The following is an 18239-nucleotide window of genomic DNA, read 5'->3' on the forward strand; positions in this document are numbered from 1 at the left end:
TGATCCAGACATCAAGCACCCCAAATCTCCGGTTGTTTCTGGCACCGATAAGCGCTGAGTGGTGGGCAACGAGTGAAGCAATGTTATACACTCCTAAAAATGAACTTCACCGCATAGCACGCTCTTAGCCAACCATCATCTCGAATGATATCGCTGCCTGTCCTGATTTGTTGAAAATGGGAGGCGTACGCATTTTTGTGACACTTATGCTGTTCATGATTGTCAATAAAAGGGCGTACTTTTCTTTCTATAGGAGGCAGCGAACAAGTGTCCATTCGTGGAACCCAGCTCTCCCCTTCCGATTTGTTTCAGTCTGTCTACCAACGTCATGATGACGTTTCTCGGGTAGAGGTTTATTTCTTGCCTTTGTAGAGGTGGTCAAATAATGCTGTGACACCCAGTGCCAAGTTACCCTACAACAGAGACGCAGAGACGCCAAGTCACCATTCACAATTTATTTTAACGTTCCAAAGGAAAGCCTCTGTATCTAAGGCATGCCAAGGCAAATTCGATCGCATTCACCAGCAGCTTTATCTCGCTCCCTCACACAGCTTGGACCAAGGCGGCATATCCGTGGAGCACGTGGAAAGCATCAGAAGAAACGAGGCTTTGGCTGCTTGGACGAATCACTGTCACGTGGGACGCAGCGACCGAGGTCGCCCCCAGAATAGGAGATGCGGCATTCGCAGGGTTCGACGCACCCTTTCATGCTGAAGCCTCCGCAGACTTCACCGCAGAGTGCAGGATAGATCCCATGCGCACCACCCACGGCGAACGTCAAGATTGATCCAAGCAAGAAGAGACGCAGCGACATTCTTCGTGTGGCGCTTGTTCTTCTTCCTCTTCTTCACGAAGCCGAGATGGGGTATGTGGCGGATGTGGGCACAAGAATCAAGGACGTTTTCTTCGTTTTGTCGTCGACGATACGCAGGCGCTTGGTGTTCACTAGACCACACTGCCTTACAGAGTTTTCGTTGGAGCACGTCTCACGCTTTAACGACAAGCACAGAACAGCTGTAGATTTGGCTTTTACGACGCACAGTTACAGGATGCGCATGCGTGATTCAAGTGTGCACCAGTGTTTCTGTACACGCCATACACTCTTAAAAATGAACTTCACCTTAGAGCACGCTCCTAGCCAACCATCTTCTCGAATGATGTCGTTATCTGTCCTGATTTGTTGAAAACTTGAGGCGTACGCCTTTTCTGTGACAATTATGACCAGCATAAGTGTCACAAAAAAGGCGTACGCCTCCCGTTCCCATCAAATCAGGGCCGATAACAATATCATTCGAGAAGATGGTTGGCTAGGAGCGTGCTATGAGGTGAAGTTCATTTTTAAGAGTGTATGGGGCAAAGGAACAGAAAAAATCCCACAAAACAGCCGAATGCGTATCGGTAGCGACGTCAGCCGTTTCTGAAATTTCTGAAACTGTGGGATCGTAGCATCACTTTGGCCATTTTGGCTTGACTTGTACTGGCTAACCGCGGCGCTGTAACAGCTGGCTGTTGTTGCAGCCAAAGTTATGAAATGAATGCTATGTGTGCTATGAATGCAAATATATGTTATGTGTAAAGACAGATAACAGTGATGTCTTGAGCGGTCGACAATTTCGCGACATAAACGAAGGACACTGCACTGAACACACAATACCGTGATAGACGTTTGATCCAACGCGTGTCACATTGCCCATTATGTCTTGCCCGTCACGTGACTCGCTGTCGAGTTTCGGTTTCCTTCGTCAAGTGTTTGCATCATTATGTCTTTATTCCCACCTCTCTACCGCAAGTTACATTTTGTGCAACCGTAATGCGATATCCTTCAGCCATTCAGAACATCAAAAATGTCATAGCGTTAACCGAAACATGCAGAGGCCTATAGGGCTACCCTTGTTGCTGCCGTTGCTATGTGGTGACATAGGAAGACGTTATCGTATCTTCGAGTGCCTTGAAAGAGCTCAATACACCGGTATCTGGCTTGAAATGTCTTTCTGAACCTTTTCGCCTAGCGAGCACTGTATTTCGCGAAGTAAGCCCAAAACATCTACTTACCACAGGGATCTGCCTACCCGACTGGAAGGTGTGTACACCGCTCTGGTTTTGGCAACACCCTGAAATTTCTGAAATCGCCTGATGCTGCTCGACTACCAATGCATTTACCCAGAAACATGCTCTCATACATACTACATACATGTGTCCATCCCATAGATTGAGAAGTTACCCGTCAAAAACTATGTAAAATGTAACTAAGTTAATAACTAAGTTCTTCAGTCTGAAATGGAACTCGCAGTTATTGAATTACTTTAAAAAAAGAACGAATTACTTCCAAGTTAGTTCGAACACAAAATAGCATTACTCAGAGACAACGCAGACACCAAAGCCCAAAAAGTATTTAGTACTATACAGTTCCTCCACCGTGCAGCTTATCTATACGCGATTTTATATCTGCAAAGAACACCGGCTCCTGTGTTAGTGTCAAGTATGACGGCTAGTGTACGGTTATTCACTCTGTCCTTCTTTGCTCTCCTGGTCCTGGTATGTATTCTAGTATTCGCCTCCCTCAGAAAGGTCGTTTAGCCACAAGCTGAACACAAGGTTCAACCAAAGGAAGAAGCTACACATCTGCATCCCTCCGCGAAAGCCACTGGTCACCCAAAATCTACAGATTCACCGAAGCAATTAGTATTTCGTCTTTGTGAAAATCGTAAGGCATTAACGAACAGAACGATCCGTGACCCAACGGTATGGGCTTTACAGTGTGATCAAATACTGTGACTTACTCTATATACAAGACAAACGACAGTCGATACCGCACAATTTATTTTCAAGTTCCGAATGAAAACCTGCACCGAACGCTCGACGAGGCAAATTCAACCGCCATCTCAACTCCCCATTCTGGCGGCTCCGAACAGTGCAGCACCAGGACATGGAAAAGGCTTCAAAAGTGCGAAGGACGCCGTGGATAGTGAGGATGATCACTGTTGGGTTCAAGGCAAAGTCCGAGGTCGCCCATATCGGGAGAGAAGCGGCATTCGCACGGCTCCGCACACGGTACCATCATGTATCCTCCGCAATGGTCACCACAGCGTGCAGGAATACCTCCATGCGCCACGTCCGCGGCGACAAACACGATAAATCCCAGCAGGAAGAAACGCGGTGACATTCCTTATACGGAGCGGAGTTCTTGCTCTGCTATATACTTCTTCTTCTGCTTCAGCGGAGATGCAGTGCGGCGAACCTGAACCTGGACCTGCAGTATTTGGGTGCGAGAGCCCGATGGACGTTTCGTTCTCTTCAGTTGCTGGCGTACTTGGTTTTCTAGTCGTAAAAGACAGTGAAAGCGTTATATTTTTCTTCTTTTGTCTGTAACCTTCCTCTCTTTTAACGCGAAGGTTTTATGGCTTGTTCGCATAGTTGCAGGTTGCACCTGTGTAGCTCGTGTGGCGGTACCTGTAAACTAAGCCATTTTATCGTCTGAACTCCGTTGTGCCCCCCCCCCTTTGTGTTACACTCATTCACATCCGCTGACTGTCACTTATTGCTAGACAGCGGATATCAAGGCCGCACCCGCCCACACCTCTATGGCTATTGTGGCTTGACTTGCATTGGCTAATAGCGTGCTGTAACAACAGCTGTAGCGTGCGTGTAGGCGTGGCAAACGATGCATTGATGTCTTGTGCGGTCGCCATTTTCGCGACACAAGAAGCTGCAAAATTACCGGGGATATATGAAACTAAGGGCCTAAGGGTATGGCATTAAACGAAGGATACCCTGAGACACGCCTGGAAATTTGCAAGATTGGAGCTGTTGTCAGGGGCGGATTTAAGGGTCTGTTAAGGAGGGGGGGGGGCGGTCTTAATGAAATTTCGTGCTTTGCGGCACAGCATCATCCAGCAGATATGGTTGTTACATAGGGAACACAGTTGTATGGGGGGCGGCAGTCCCCCCCTTTAAATACGCCCCTGGCTGTTGTTCCTTTATGGGCGCTCAGTAAAGCATGCCCCCCAAAAAACCGTCCCGGGAGTTCATGGGAGTCGGAGACGGGAGTTTAACTATTTATTGTCACTTTCCAAAGCAAAAGCCAAGGCACGTCGAGTCAAATCCATATCTCGTGCCAATCTTCACAGCTCGGAACGGTGCAGGACCAGGACGTGGAAGGACATCAAAAAGACTACCTGCAGAACCCGACGTCTCCCGCACTTGCTGCAGGGCGGCATTCGCAGGGTTTCTCGCACCCTACCATACGGTATCCCCAGCAGGCCTCACCGCATTTGGCGAGGGGGCCCCCAGCATGCGCTGCGTCCACGGCGAAGGACATGATAATGCCGAGCAGGAAGAAACACAGCAGCATTCTCGGTGACATTATCGGCGGAGAGGGAGATGTGTCAGGCTCGAGCGTCTTTTCGTTCTCTTCAGCCACTGGTATTGATTATGTTTTCGAGGATACGTAAGCGTTATAGGTTGTACATGTGGACGACGAGGGTTGGTTGAAACGCTTCGCGCGCGAACCAGAAGCACTTAACTGTCTGTTGCTCAGCTTTTACGACTCATTAGCGGAACTTTAGTTTGCAGGTGCGTGACCGAAATGTACACGTCACGGAGTAAAGAGATCATACAAAGACATCCTGTACGACTCCGACAAAAAGCCGAGATATATGATACTTACGAAAGCCGTTGTCAAACGCTACGAATTGTGGCATAAACGACACTGCGCGGCTTGGCTCGTCTCATGTTGGCTAATTGCAGAGCTGCATCTATACTGCTGCGGCAGCCGACTCGTGAAAATGTTGAAAGCACGACCTACTAGATTATAACGACCATGTCGTGGGCACCCCTTCCCAGTGCCGCGTTTTTGGAAGCTAGCGGTGGCGCTTCTGATCGTCCCAGTTATTGCTTCCTCAACTTCTACGATACTTTGTACTTCAGCTTACCTTAGTATTTCTGTACAAGCGATGGACGTGCCACATATGTTTTATTTTGAGGTTGATTATCATCATCATTCTACGCGTTTTCATAAGAGCTATCGCTGTCGTCTGCTACGGTAGTCGTACATACGCTTCAGCGCGTTCAGAATTCAAATTTCCATCGTCCAATCGTGGCGTGCCGATGAGTAGCGCCCCTGGCGGATCGTGCGGACGGGCTCCTCATAAGGGTTGCTGATTGTGACATGGTCGTTATAATCTAGTAGGTCGTGGTTGAAAGCATGCACAAAGGCACTATACCATGATGCCTCTCGCGATCGCCATAGTTGCATACAAGAAGCTCCTCCTGTTTACTTCCTTTCACCACAGGGTACGTAGGCCCCGTTTCAGACATCAAGCGCCCCAAACATCAAGCTTCCTTACACTGTTCCAGGACTCCCCTTGCAAGTTGTAGCATAGTTTTTTCAATGAAACTGCTCGTTCGACCAACGAGGACCGTTCGTTGAACCGACGGCGATCTAACGTCCAAGGAGGAATATATGTGTTCGCCCCTCATTTCTGAAAAAAAAAAGGAAAAAGAAAAAAAAAACTCGCTCATTGTAGGATAAGCGAATTCTCACATCAACAAGGAAGATCTACATGGAAAGGAATGGGTCCGGAGCAAAACAAAAAGAGATAGGATGTCGAATTAGCGAATTAACGAGACAATCGAAAAGAACCACCTGTCACGCCACTGCACGTGAGCGAAATCACTGCTCCGAGCCATTTCATGTTTCTCGTACTATGGCAGCTTTAAAAATTCGTTACGCGCGATAAACAAAAAAAAAAAAAAAACGCCCTCGCGATACTTTCAGTATTGGTAGCCGGGGTATTGATGTGTATACCCTGGGCGGTAAATTCCGACCCGTAACTCCTCCACCATTTTTTGCACGCCGAATTTGCCAATATTCGTTCTAACAGCCAACTTCGCATTTTTTTTTTAGAAAACTGTTTGTCACATGACCTAAGATATATTTTTCATTGCGATGTATTGGTACCTGAATATCGGAGAAAAATATTATCGTCTGATTTTTTAGCAACCGTTGTTAAGGGAAAAAAAATAAAAAATTCCGAACTTGGCACAATGTGCACTGACCTTGCTTGTCCAATATGCTTTAATGCGCTGATCGCTCGAGGTATGGAAGCTGTCAGAGATGACAATATCCTTTCTCAAAACGACCTCATTCGAATTCTTGTATTTATTTACAGCCGTGTACCCTCCACAAGTGCCAAAACGGGCCCTGGCTTTTCGGCCTGAGCTGAAACTTGATCGAAACTAGAGACTCCCCGCAAACCACGATACCGCGCGGATACTCGAGCGGATCCGCCGGTATGGCTGCACCCGCCCACACCTCTATGACTATTGTGGCTTGGCTTGCGTTGGCTAACAGCGCGCCGTAACAACAGCTGCAGCGGCCGTGGTATGAAAGCCTGGAAAACTATATGCACTGATGTCTTGTGCTGCCGCCATTTTCGCGACACAAGAAGCTGCAAAATTACCGGGGATATACGAAACTAAGGGCCTAACGGTATGGCACTAAACGAAGGATACCCTGAGACACGCCTGGCAGTTTGCAAGGGCGGCCAGTAAAGCATGACCCCAACAAAAGCCAGTCCCAGGAGTCCATGGGAGTCAGAGGCGGGAGTCTATGTTTAACGATTTATTGTCACGTTTCGCAGCAAAAGCCTGTATCTAAGGCCACGTCCAGCCAAATTCAGATCTCGTTTCCATCTTCACACCTCGGAACAGTGCAGGACCAGGACGTGGAAGGACATCAAAAAGGCTCATGGCAGAAACCAACGCTGCTCATTATTGATACGAGGCGGCATTCGCAGGGTGGCGCGCACCGTAGATGATTTCCGCAGACCTCACCGCATTCGGAAATACCGACCGCATGGGCTGCGTCCACTGCGAAGGACATGATAATGCCGAGCAGGAAGAAACACAGCAGCATTCTCGGTGACATTCTCGGCGGGGAGAGAGACGTGGCAGGCACGACCGAGCGTCTTTTCGTTCTGTTCAGTCACTGATATGCCAGTGATGATGTTTTCGAGGATGATACGTAAGCGTTATAGGTTGTACATGTGGACGAGGGTAGGTTGAAACGTTTCTTGCGTGAACGAGAACCACTTAACTGTCTGTTGCTCAGCTTTTACGACTCATTAGCGGAACTTCAGTTTGCAGATGCGTGACCCAAATGTACACGTCATGGAGTAAAGAGGCATAAAAGACATCCTGTCCGATTCCGATAAAAAATAAAGCAGGACTTCGCATTTGTTTTTTTAGAAAACCGTTTGTCACATGACCTAAAATATATTTTTCATTGCGATGTATTGGTACCTCAATATCGGAGAAAAATATTATCGTCTGATTTTTTAGGAATCGTTGTTAAGGGGGAAAAAAATTAAAAAATCCGAACTCGGCACAATATGCACTGACCTTGCTTGTCCAATATGCTTTAATGCGCTGATCGCTCGAGGTATGGAAGCTGTCAGAGATGACAATATCCTTTCTCAAAACGACCTCATTCGAATTCTTGTATTTATTTACAGCCGTATACCCTCCACAAGTGCCAAAAGGGGCCCTGACATGTTACGGAAGCCGTTGTCAAACGCTAGGAATTGTGGTATAAATCACATTGCGCAGCATGGCTCGACTTGTGTTGGCTTATTGCAGAACCCCAGGTGGTTCAAATTATCCGCAGTCCTACCTAGCGGCACGTGCAACGTGTCGCCACACAGCGCAGACAAACCTTACGTGTCACCACAGTACTACAGTCAAACTCCTTTATAGCGAACACCTTTTTAACGAAAATACCACTACAGCAAATTTTTTTTACGGTCCCGCTGGAGCCTATAGGTCCAATAATAGACATCCTTTTTAACGAAAATACCTTTACTGCGAATTTTTTTGCTGTCCCCTGAGTTTCGTTGTAAAGGAGTTTGACTGTACTACCATTATTATTATTATAGAAATGAACTTCACCACGTAGCATGCTCCTAGCCAACCATAATCTCTAACGATACTGTTATCTGCCGTGATTTGTTGAAAACGGGAAGCGTACGCCTTTTTTGTGACAGTTATGAACAAATTAGCGTCACAGAAAAGATGTTCGCCTCCCGTCTCCCACAAATCACGGCAGATAACGATCATTCGAGATTATGGTTGGCTAGGAGCGTGGTATGCGATGAAGTTCATTTTTAATGATGTGCTGTTGTAGCACCTGCCTCGTGAAAATGCTGAAAGCATGCACAAAAGCACTATACCATGATGCCTCGCGCGATCGCCATACTCGCATTCGAGAGAGAGAGAAATACATGATGACGATGATATGGGGATACAAGAAGCTGTAATATTACTTCCTGTTTGCTTCCTATCACCATAGGATACATAAGCGAGCTGTTTCAGACATCAAGCACACCAAACATAAAGCTTCGTTATACTGTTTCAGTTACCCCCTTGCCAGTTTTAGCCGATCTCCGGTCGTCTCCGGCTCCGATAAGCGCCCGACTGGCGGGCAACGAGTGAAGCAAATATTTTGGTCGCCGACGGAGTGGGTGCCTGCAGGGCATCGCATACACGAGTGCGGACACCCGAAAAGGGAAAGGGAAATGTGCGACAAGGAGGAATACAGCCCGTATAAGACCTTTTCCTTCCTCATTTTTTTTCCTTTTATCCCCCTTGTGTACCTTCCGTACGCAGTACAGTGCCGGCACCCAGTGCACATTGTTTCCTTCGTTGTCCGCCAGTCTTGCGCTTTGCGGAGCCCCAGGTCACCGAAATGGGAGATTGGTTGAAGTGGTGAAGACAGTGTAGCGGGCCGTGGACAACGACGAAGATGGCCACGCGCCTGGAACACCGGCCTCAGTTCCACCGGCGCGGCCATGGAGACAGGCCACCGTCATCGCCTCTCCGTGGCATACCATCATCGCCGGTCGGGACTCATGTAGAGGGACCACCACCTCCTCTACAACAGTATACGTTCATTCACCGTGTCCTTCTCTGTCTTTCCTCCCCTAATCCAACTCAACGCAACGCAACTCTCCGCAGTCTTGGTCTGTTGCATAGAGATGACACGGCAGGAGGTGGCATGTCCCTGACCTTCTGCTTCGATGCGAATACATTTTATTATCCGGCATTTACTTAAGTAGGACGGAACGGTGTATCTGAAATGGGAGGGGGGGGGGGGAGAGTGTGAAAGCCTCCACGAAACCCACAGGTCACACAAACTCTGGAAGTAATTAGTATATCCGCGTTGTGGAAGTTGTAACTCTTCTATACACCTGCACTCACGTGCAGAATAATTTCTTGCTTTTACAGAGTCGTCAAATAATGCAAATAATGCCGTGACAACGCAATGCAAAGTTCAGTAAAGTACAACAGAAACGCCAGTCATCATTAACAATTTATTTTCACGTTCCAAAGAAAAGCCTCTATATCTAAGGCGTGCCAAGGCAAATTCGATCGAATTCGCCAGTTTTATCTCACTCCCTTTCAACGAGGCCTTAGCAGGTAGGAATAATCTGTGTCACTTGGAACGCAGAGACCGAGGTCACCCCCAGACTCGGGAAAGATGCATTCGCAGGGGTACTCGCACCCCGTCATGCCGGCGCCCCCGCAGATTTCACCGCAGCGTGCGAGATAGCTCCCATGCGCCATACCCACGGCGAACATCAAGATAAATCCGGGCAAGAAGAAACGCAGCGACATTCTTCTTCTTCTTCTACCAATGAGGTAATGGCCGTGAGCCACTAAGGGAGATTGGAACTGTGGAACTTCTTGTTCTTCTTCCTCCACTTCTTCACAGAGCCGAGATGGGGGGACGTGGCAGATTAGGGCACGAGAGTCAAGAACGTTTCGTCGTTTCGTTGACTCCGGTTGCCGCTCCTGGTGAAGTTATCGATGATACGCAGGCGTTATAGATGGTGTGCACTAGACGCTGCCTTAAGAACTTTTGGTCGTAGCGGTTCACGCTTTAACGACAAGTACACAACAGCTGTAGATTTGGCTTTTACGACGCACAGTTGCAGGATGCATATGCGTGACTCAAGTGTACACCAACGTTTCTGTACACGTCATAAGGTAAAGGAACAGAAAAAAAAAACACAAAACAGCCAAATGCGTTTCGGTAGCGACGTCAATGGCAAGGAATTGTGGGATCATGGTATCACTATGGTCATTTCCGCTTGACTTGTATTGGCTAACCGCGGCGCTGTAACAGCCAGTTGTTGTTGCAGTCAAGTTATGAAAGCGTGGAAAACATGCGAGAACACACATAACATGACGTCTTGCGCGGCCCCCAATTTCGCGACACAAACGAAAGGCACTGTTGTGAACACAGAATACCATGATAGACGTTTCAAGCAACGCGTGTCAAATTGACCATTATGTCTTGGTACACCCCCGGGATACCTTGTTTTGGGCTTGTTCCCCTTCCCAAACTGTGCACCACCACGCACCCACTCAGTCAACACAGGCACGCTCGCTCCCATTCGAAAAAAAAAAAAAACTCGTTTCCTGTTTCTTCATGACGATTATACTTCCCGTGTAATTCTCTTTTCTCTGTGTTGTTGCAAACATCACGAAATCCGAAATGCAAAGCTTTATTTTTCTGTTCAAGTACAACCGCCGTCAAACTTAACTGTAACGTGCGAGCGCCCGACGCGCGAAGACGCTAGCGAGCGTTGTCCGCTGGGTTTGAGACTATAGGTCGAAGCACGCGTGGAGCACAGCCGGCGATGAGTTTGAGTGACATGCCCCTGTCGTGAGGCGGTGCGTGTCTCGAACTCAGTGGAAGTTCTGTGGAGGGCTCCATAGTGAAGAAGCATGAGCGTGAGCAAAGACGCAGAGACACCACAGACACAAAAGCCCACAAAGTGTTTTTCACTATAGAATTCCTCAACGATGTAGCTTGCCTACGCGAATTTACATCTGCAGAGAACACTGGCTGCAGCGTTACGGTCAAGTCTGATGACGAGTGTACGGTCATGTACTCTGTCCTTTCTTTCCTCTCCTGACGGTCCTGCTATCGTCTTCGCCCCCTCAGAAATGTAGTTTGTGTAGTTGTAGGACATCATACAATTAGGACCGCACACTCGGCCATCGAACTTGGAAGGCTACTGTGATTGGCTACCAGACTTTGTACGACGCCTCCGCTTCGCGATGTAGTGCCGGCTCCCCCCCCCTCATCCTCCTCCAGTTCCCACTTGGTCGCACTACATTCGCGTGCGCGGAGCGATTCTTGTGTGCAAGCGGAGTCAAGTGTTTGACTTATGTTGTCACTGACTATACACGCATTCGCGCAAGCCACTGGTCGCTCAAAATCTACAGATAACTGAAGCAATTTTCCTCTCTGTGAAAATCGTAGGACTTCTTATATCTGCGCTGACATACAGAACGATATGTGCGTCTTTACAGAGGGATAGATACTGTGACACGCAGTGCAAACTTACCCTTTATAACACACACGACAGTGGATATACAGCACACTTTATTTTCACGTTCCGAACGAAAACCTGCACCGGAAGCTCGTCGAGGCAAATCGCACCGCCATCTCATTCCCCATTCTGGCAGCTCGGAACAATGCAGCACCGGGACATGGGAAAAGGCTTCAAAAGAACGGAGGATGCGGTGTATAGTCGGGACGATCACTGTCGGGATCGACGCAAAGTCCGAGGTCACCCATTGCGGGAGTGAAGCGGCACTCGCACGGCTTCACACATCGCACCATGGCGTATCCTCCGCAATAAGCGCCACAGCGTGTCGGAATACTTCCATGTGCGACGTCCACGGCGACAAACACGATGAATCCGAGCAGGAAGGAACGCGGTGACATTCTTAATACGGAGCGGAGTTCCTCCTCTGTTTGTTCTTCTTCTTCTGTGAAGATGCAGTATTTGGGTGCGAGAGTCCGAGGGACGTTTCGTTCTCTTCAGTTGCTGGCAGTTGCGGGTTCGTTTGCTAGTCGTAAAAGACAGTGAGAGATGCTTTCGATTCTTTTCTTTTTCTTTTTTTTTTTCTGTAGCCTTCCTCTGTTCTAACATGAAGTTTTATTGCTCGTTTGGATATACTATATTTAGTATATGCACCTGTGTAGCTTGTGTGGCGGTAGCTGTAAACCAAGCCATTTTATCGTCTGAGCACCGTTGCGCACTTTGTGTTTCGCTCACTGTCACGTATTGCTAGTGAGCAAATTTTACGGCACAAAAAAATAAATAAATAAATAAATAAACGCTTATTGGGCGCCTAAAAAGGCAGGAATCTTCTCGGGTAGGCACGATGCGATGGCGGCAGCATTGGATGCTTGAGGGTAACATATACCACTCTATCTCGTGCACTTCTGTAACAATAGACCTCTCCCTGTTTGTAAACAAATGGCGTCATAGTGTTCGACAGCGCCACCAATTTGGTAGAGTTGAACTACGCTCGAATCTATAGGGGGCGCACAAGGTCGCGGTCGAGAGCCACGCTACAGTGGACTAGAAACTCCTAGAGTTCCTAGTTCACTGAAGCCACGGTCTTGAGGGGATCACGGTGGTCCCTGAAAGGGAGGCGACCTTCGGTCCTACTTGTCTTTCAATAAAAGTCAGCGAACAAGTTTTGGTTTCAGTCTATCTACCAACGTCATGATAACGTTTCTCGGGTAGAGGTTTATTGCTACTCAGAAATAGTACGCGCTTGTATTATAACTTCTGAGGTCATTCTTCCGCCACACAGCCAGCGAGAGAGGGAAGTAGGAAGAAAAATCAATTTTGAGACAATGGACCTGTTTCTGCGGGCCAGGTGGCGCCAGTGCCGTGTATGCCAAAGGGAGTCTGGCCATTAATGGGACCTGCCTACGCCTGAGGCTCCACCCACTTTTTAAGGTATCTATAGCGAATCACAGGTCGAAATACAGTTGTTTATTATTACATCCATCCAGTACTTATACCTCACCCTTATTTACTGGGTGCCACCATTTTGGAGAAACTCGACTGATTCATATTGAAACGGATACCACAGGTGACAGCAGGGCCCTAGCGACGGGGGTGTGAGAGGGAAGGCGCCCCCGCCTGAAAGGGCGCCGAACGGCAGGCCCTGGCATGTTGGTTCGACAGTATAAAGCGGGAATCAAGATAATGTGAATTTACGATCTCGGCAGTGCAAATACGCGTTTAGTTTTCTTTGTTTACAGGGGGTTTTACGGCAACGGGAGATTCGCTTCAGATTTGCACTGCCCTGGGCGCAAACTCGCTTCGCGACGGCTCTGGGTGACAGACCTTCCTTCCTTATTATGGGTTTAGAGTGGTCACCAAAACGACGGATATGTTGCGCCCACTTTTATCAACGCCATCTGCATGGAGAGAGGCATGTTGGGAAGACTCAGAATTGCAGAAATGGTTGCTGGCAGAAGTGATTGGCCAGGAGAGCGGTACAACCGCTTCTTCGTAGCAGACGACTGCCGCTATGGAGTTTTAGATCACGTGATGAAAGTAGAGCAAATCAAAAATGAGCAAATATGTATGTATAAATAAAATGAAATTATATAATGCAAAATCCTACGTATAAGCGTCGTCCTTCTTACTATTTTCTTGGTAGGCCTAACGTTAGCGACGAAACATATCCCATTTTCGTGTAAATAATGATGGCGGAGCGAAAGTTGAAGAAGATTTTGCAGATGCGTACATGAGGATATATACTCACAGTATGAAATTAAAGTAGTCTGTGAAAATTTTTTGTCACGAAATCTCCGCTTCGCCGTTCCAAGCACCATGCTCCATCTTGGAGAAAATTTGGTGTCATGGCAGCTCCCATGGAAAACGGTAACCAATGAAATGCGCCTAAGTTTGATTGATAGGTCGAGCCCCTTTTTTTAAGCTCCTCCTAATGGCCAGACTCCCTTTGGCATACACGGCACTGGCGCCCCGAAATATGCAACACGCGGTAGTTAGCAGACGACGTGGCACTTTCAAATACATGCTCTCGAGTTGTTCGCACTTGCCGAGATGCACCGCTTTTTCCGTGAATTTCCTAGAGGTTGCGTATCTTTCCTTGGCACCGTACCGCTTGAAACACTACGCAGAACAAACTGATCGAACTCTCTACCGTTTCATTGTCTCCGTGCTGTTTAGTGAGTTTTCATTTCCGGTTTCGGTATCGCGAAACAGCATCGCATCCTGTTCGTGCTTGGAAGAGGAGAGAGCTGCTTCTGTCTCCTCAATACTTCAGGTCAGGGGCGTAGCAAGGGGGTGGTTTAAGGGGTGCAACCCTCACCCCCGAAATTTGGTTGAGAGTTTGGGAGAGAGAAACAAGGGGAAAATCCTCCTCTTTCATGTAAAGTCCCCATAGACTTGGCTCATTAATGTTGTTTCAAAAGAAAACCATAACAGAAGGTGCACAGTACTGCGTGCTAGGCTGCTTTTCCGCACCAGTACAGTGTGTTCCATACCGTAACCACTGTGCAGTTCTACAGATTTGCTCCTTACTGGGGTTGTGACATTTTGATAGGTGCAGTCATTGCATCATGTACACACTGTGTTGCATGCAAGAGCACCGAGGAGAAAGGAATTATTTTCCTGCGTGTTGTAGTTCGCGAGATGCGACCTCCCCCATTACTGGGCATCAGCGGTAGAAGTGCGTGCCATGATGACATGATGTCACAGCGCAATGAGTCTGTATTTGTGGTGTCTATTTTCTATGTATTGCACAATTTGTTCTGAAACTTGGAATACCTGTCTTTTACATTTATATCCCACCATACCCTATAATGCCCACTCGCGTGAATGCTGAACAGATTCCTCACTGGTGTCCGCGGCAGCTTCCGTCGTGCTTTCGGCACACGCTACTGTCCTCTGCGCTGTTCACATGTGAAGAAATGCACATGCTTCACTCGATGTAATGTCTCCCGGAAACATGTTCATGTTGGTCATGCTCATCTAAATGTAATGTAAGTGCTCACACCATCATAGTCTGCATTAAAGTGTACCATTGATTTTTTATTTTTTTAGCGAAATCACTTAGTGTAGTAAGCGTATCACTCCTTCTCCTTGGCACTTTTCCCTTCGCCTTCAGGCTCCTCTTCCTCATCGCTGCTTTCTTCATCATCGTCGTCGTCGTCATCATCATCGTCATCATCATCATCATCTTCACTGTACTCAACATCACCTCCACCTGCAAGTTGGTAATACAGTATGTTTCACCAACTGACAGTCACTCGACTCTCACATCTTGTCAGAGCATACCGTATGTTAGAAGATAAAATTTGTTGCTCGATGGGACAATGTGCTACACTTGCACAGTGTTGACTTTGTTCTGACATTTCTTTTCTTTTTTTTTTTTGTCGTTGTTGTTATTGTTGTTCACACAAAGAGGTACACAGTCAAAACTGAAGAAAAATCACAGAAAAGTAATTTTTCCCTCCTGTTTGCTACAAATTTCTGTGCATGTATGAAGTGTTCGACTCCGCTCACTATGTTTTGAGGTGCTTATTCTTCGACTTGTTGCTTTGTTTGTCGTTTCAAACGAATCTGTCATAACAAACACAAAAACTCTCCTCACCCGCCATCCCAGTGGCCCATTTGTCCGGGTATGAGAAAGCTTAGCTAAGCTGCACATCTATAGCACTCCCATAAATTAAGATGTGCCACGATAATATATTGCCTCGGGAAAAATGCTCTTCACGTTTTTTTTTTTACAGATACATTGCCCGAAAAATTTGGCGCAGTTATGTCAGAAGTGTCACCTCACGTCATCTCCTTGCTCCTTTATGCTTTGCAGGTATTAGAGGCAGACAGAACTCTTGAGCTCGATTGACCCTCACAAATGCTAATCCAATCCAATCCAATAGTTGTGACAAGGAACAAGTAGTACGCCTCTTACCAGCTCCGTAGTAACCCTCTCCGTTCTCATAACCTCCGCCATCGGCATCTTCATCTTGGTACCTGGACGCTGCTCCCTGTCGACCGTAGGTGTGATGGCGTGCTGAAAAGTAATGCATATCAGCATAATTACATGCACAAAAATGGATATCAGCATAATTACATACACAAAAATGAATATCAGCATAATTACATGCACAAAAATCGATATCAGCATAATTACATGCACAAAAATGGATATCAGCATAATTACATGCACAAAAATGGATATCAGCGTAATTACATGCACAAAAATGGATATCAGCGTAATTACATGCACAAAAAAATGTAACGTGAAGAGTAATCAACACATACTAGACATGCTGAGGTCCTTGGTCTGCTGCGTGTCGTAGCCGCACTTTGGACAAGGGATTGGTTGGTTGCGTTCGTACTTGAACCCTTTACGCTTGACGTGGTCGTCACAATAACAAGTCTACGGTCGAAGGAAAGTAATATTTGTTGGTTACTATTAGTGTAACGTGTACTGTAACGAAAGAGACTGATTAAATAGATTGCTACATACTTTGCAGCGAAGACAAGAGTGGTGCCCTAGTCTGTTACAAGACTGACCTGAAAAAAAAAAAGCATAGACACAGACTCAAGGATATGTGACTTGCATCCAGCTTACATCAGCTTGTTTGTATGCTGCTCCTATGTTAAGAGAACTTAACATTCTGACAAGATAATTCTGAACTATGAAATGTGATGTCAGTGTTACAAAGTTGATTAAAAAAAAAAAAAATTCACATTGAAGCTACATATTCCACCGGGCATGTCCCCTCAGACTTAGTCACCAATGGTAGGGTTAGTGAAATATAAACCCAGTGCTGAGCAAACTTTCAGTTTCCATGTTTTCATATCATTTTGTCCTTTGTCCTGTTTGTTTCCCTTGCACCGAGGGTCTTTATTCGTTCTAATCATAAACTCAATTAATGCATCATGAATTTGATTAAGAAACTAATTACTTGTTACTAAAGCTACTGTAAGATGCATAATACTCCATTGGTATGTTAGACACTTACTAACTGAAACATTAGAATAGGATGATAAACAAAAATGCTGCATGTTTTCTCACATTTTAAGGTCTCCGCTTCGAGAATTTGGCAGCTGGCCTGGTGTTCAAACTGGTCGTCTTCACAGAGGAAACTGTCACAGAACGAGCATCGGAAAATGCGTCCTCCTGCGTGGAGAATCCGCGAAATATCAAACGATTTCTCGGTGGTTCAGAACAAAGAACTCTCATTTGCTCACCGTGCTCCCAGACATATCGCTCGCACTCTATGCATGTTGCATCTTGCAGAGGGCATGTGCAAGCATGTGATGTCAAGCACTGCCTGCCATGGCATATCCATGCTTCGCAGAAATCACAAATTGCACCCTGTTGGTTTTGCAAACAGAGCAATGACTGTACTACATGTGTGTAAGTTTAATGAAATTGTTTCAGTAAATATGCAGTACGGGTGCATACCACCATAGCCATGCCCGTCGTAAACTGTCCACCGTGTTTGATGACGCAGTCTCCAGTTTTCATCATACATTTTGTTTTTCCTGGACATGGACACACAACTGGACTGTCAAATTCTGTCCAAACCGTACAGCGAGTGATCTACGTACCGCACTTTGCACACATAGGCAGGCGCTGTACAGACGAGCAAAAGTAGCAGAAAGCACGGTTCTTCTGCTTCCTTAACAGGGAGAGAGAGAAAATATCTGTAAACTTCGGGAGCCATGGGTCGATGTGTACCGTATACTTGCCGAGCACACTTTTCGCATTCCTGGAAATTGAAATAGTTAAATTAGAGGTGGCATCGCCAGCGTGACACAATGGATTTTTTGCCATACAACTTTACGTACCATAATCGCGTTGCAAGGATGGTTAGCTAGGTCGATTCGATGTGCATTTTCTCGGATCGCCTTTTGACGTAGCTTTTGCTTCTCTGCCTTTTTTCGCTGCCCGGACTTTTTCTTCGGCATCTTTTCGATGTATTAAATATGCGCTGCCTAAATGTAGGATACGTCGAAAGAGAAACCTACAGAGCACGGATCTATAAAGACCTCGTATTCCAACTGTAAGACCTTCTTGCTCACCGTAACTTTATAAATCAAATCAACCGAAACAACTTCTCGCTGCTGCACACGCTACTACACCTACTACACCACTACATGCGCTAAACAGGAGCGACTCAGCTGTCAACTGTTTGCTAATTACACAAGGGTGATGTCAACAGAAGCATAAAATATCACATCCAAGTCTATGTACGTCATTATTCGAAAAATAATAACTCGTTTTGTTCCCTAGTTCATTCATTTAAACAACGGCGAAGCATCGGCTCGGCCGGATCAGCCATGATAACACGTCAATCGGAAGTGGAAGTGACGTCA

At 46.7% G+C, this 18239-nt stretch overlaps 1 protein-coding gene across 4 annotated transcripts; it reads right to left on the minus strand.

Annotated features, from left to right (window-relative positions):
* Positions 1-14911: 14911 nt before the first annotated feature.
* LOC135394930 (zinc finger protein 330 homolog) lies at positions 14912-18214 on the minus strand. 4 transcript variants are annotated; one of them, XM_064626012.1, is made up of 11 exons: positions 17946-18214; positions 17712-17858; positions 17613-17632; positions 17472-17542; positions 17326-17405; positions 17109-17235; positions 16933-17037; positions 16381-16427; positions 16173-16290; positions 15820-15921; positions 14912-15111 (listed from the first exon to the last, which is right to left on the minus strand). In XM_064626012.1, exons 2-11 carry the CDS (start codon positions 17829-17831, stop codon positions 14975-14977), a joined length of 927 nt encoding a protein of 308 aa, XP_064482082.1. In that variant the 5' UTR covers positions 17832-17858; positions 17946-18214; the 3' UTR covers positions 14912-14974. The 4 variants fall into 4 exon arrangements, with proteins under 4 accessions (XP_064482082.1, XP_064482078.1, XP_064482080.1 ...); XM_064626008.1 differs by having other exon boundaries at positions 17712-17887; XM_064626010.1 differs by having other exon boundaries at positions 17712-17902.
* Positions 18215-18239: the final 25 nt, after the last annotated feature.

The sequence above is a fragment of the Ornithodoros turicata genome, chromosome 5, assembly GCF_037126465.1.
Source record: "Ornithodoros turicata isolate Travis chromosome 5, ASM3712646v1, whole genome shotgun sequence".
NCBI lineage: Eukaryota > Metazoa > Arthropoda > Arachnida > Ixodida > Argasidae > Ornithodoros > Ornithodoros turicata.

Excerpts from the sequence above, each read along its gene's own strand:
- LOC135394930 (XM_064626012.1), bottom strand. The coding sequence starts at position 17,831 with ATGCCGAAGAAAAAGTCCGGGCAGCGAAAAAAGGCAGAGAAGCAAAAG. Across the intron at positions 16,428-16,932 it reads CGAAGCGGAGACCTTAAAAT|GTCAGTCTTGTAACAGACTA; the intron begins GTGAGAAAACAT and ends TTTTTTTTTCAG. Across the intron at positions 15,922-16,172 it reads CAAGGACCTCAGCATGTCTA|CACGCCATCACACCTACGGT; the intron begins GTATGTGTTGAT and ends ATTACTTTTCAG.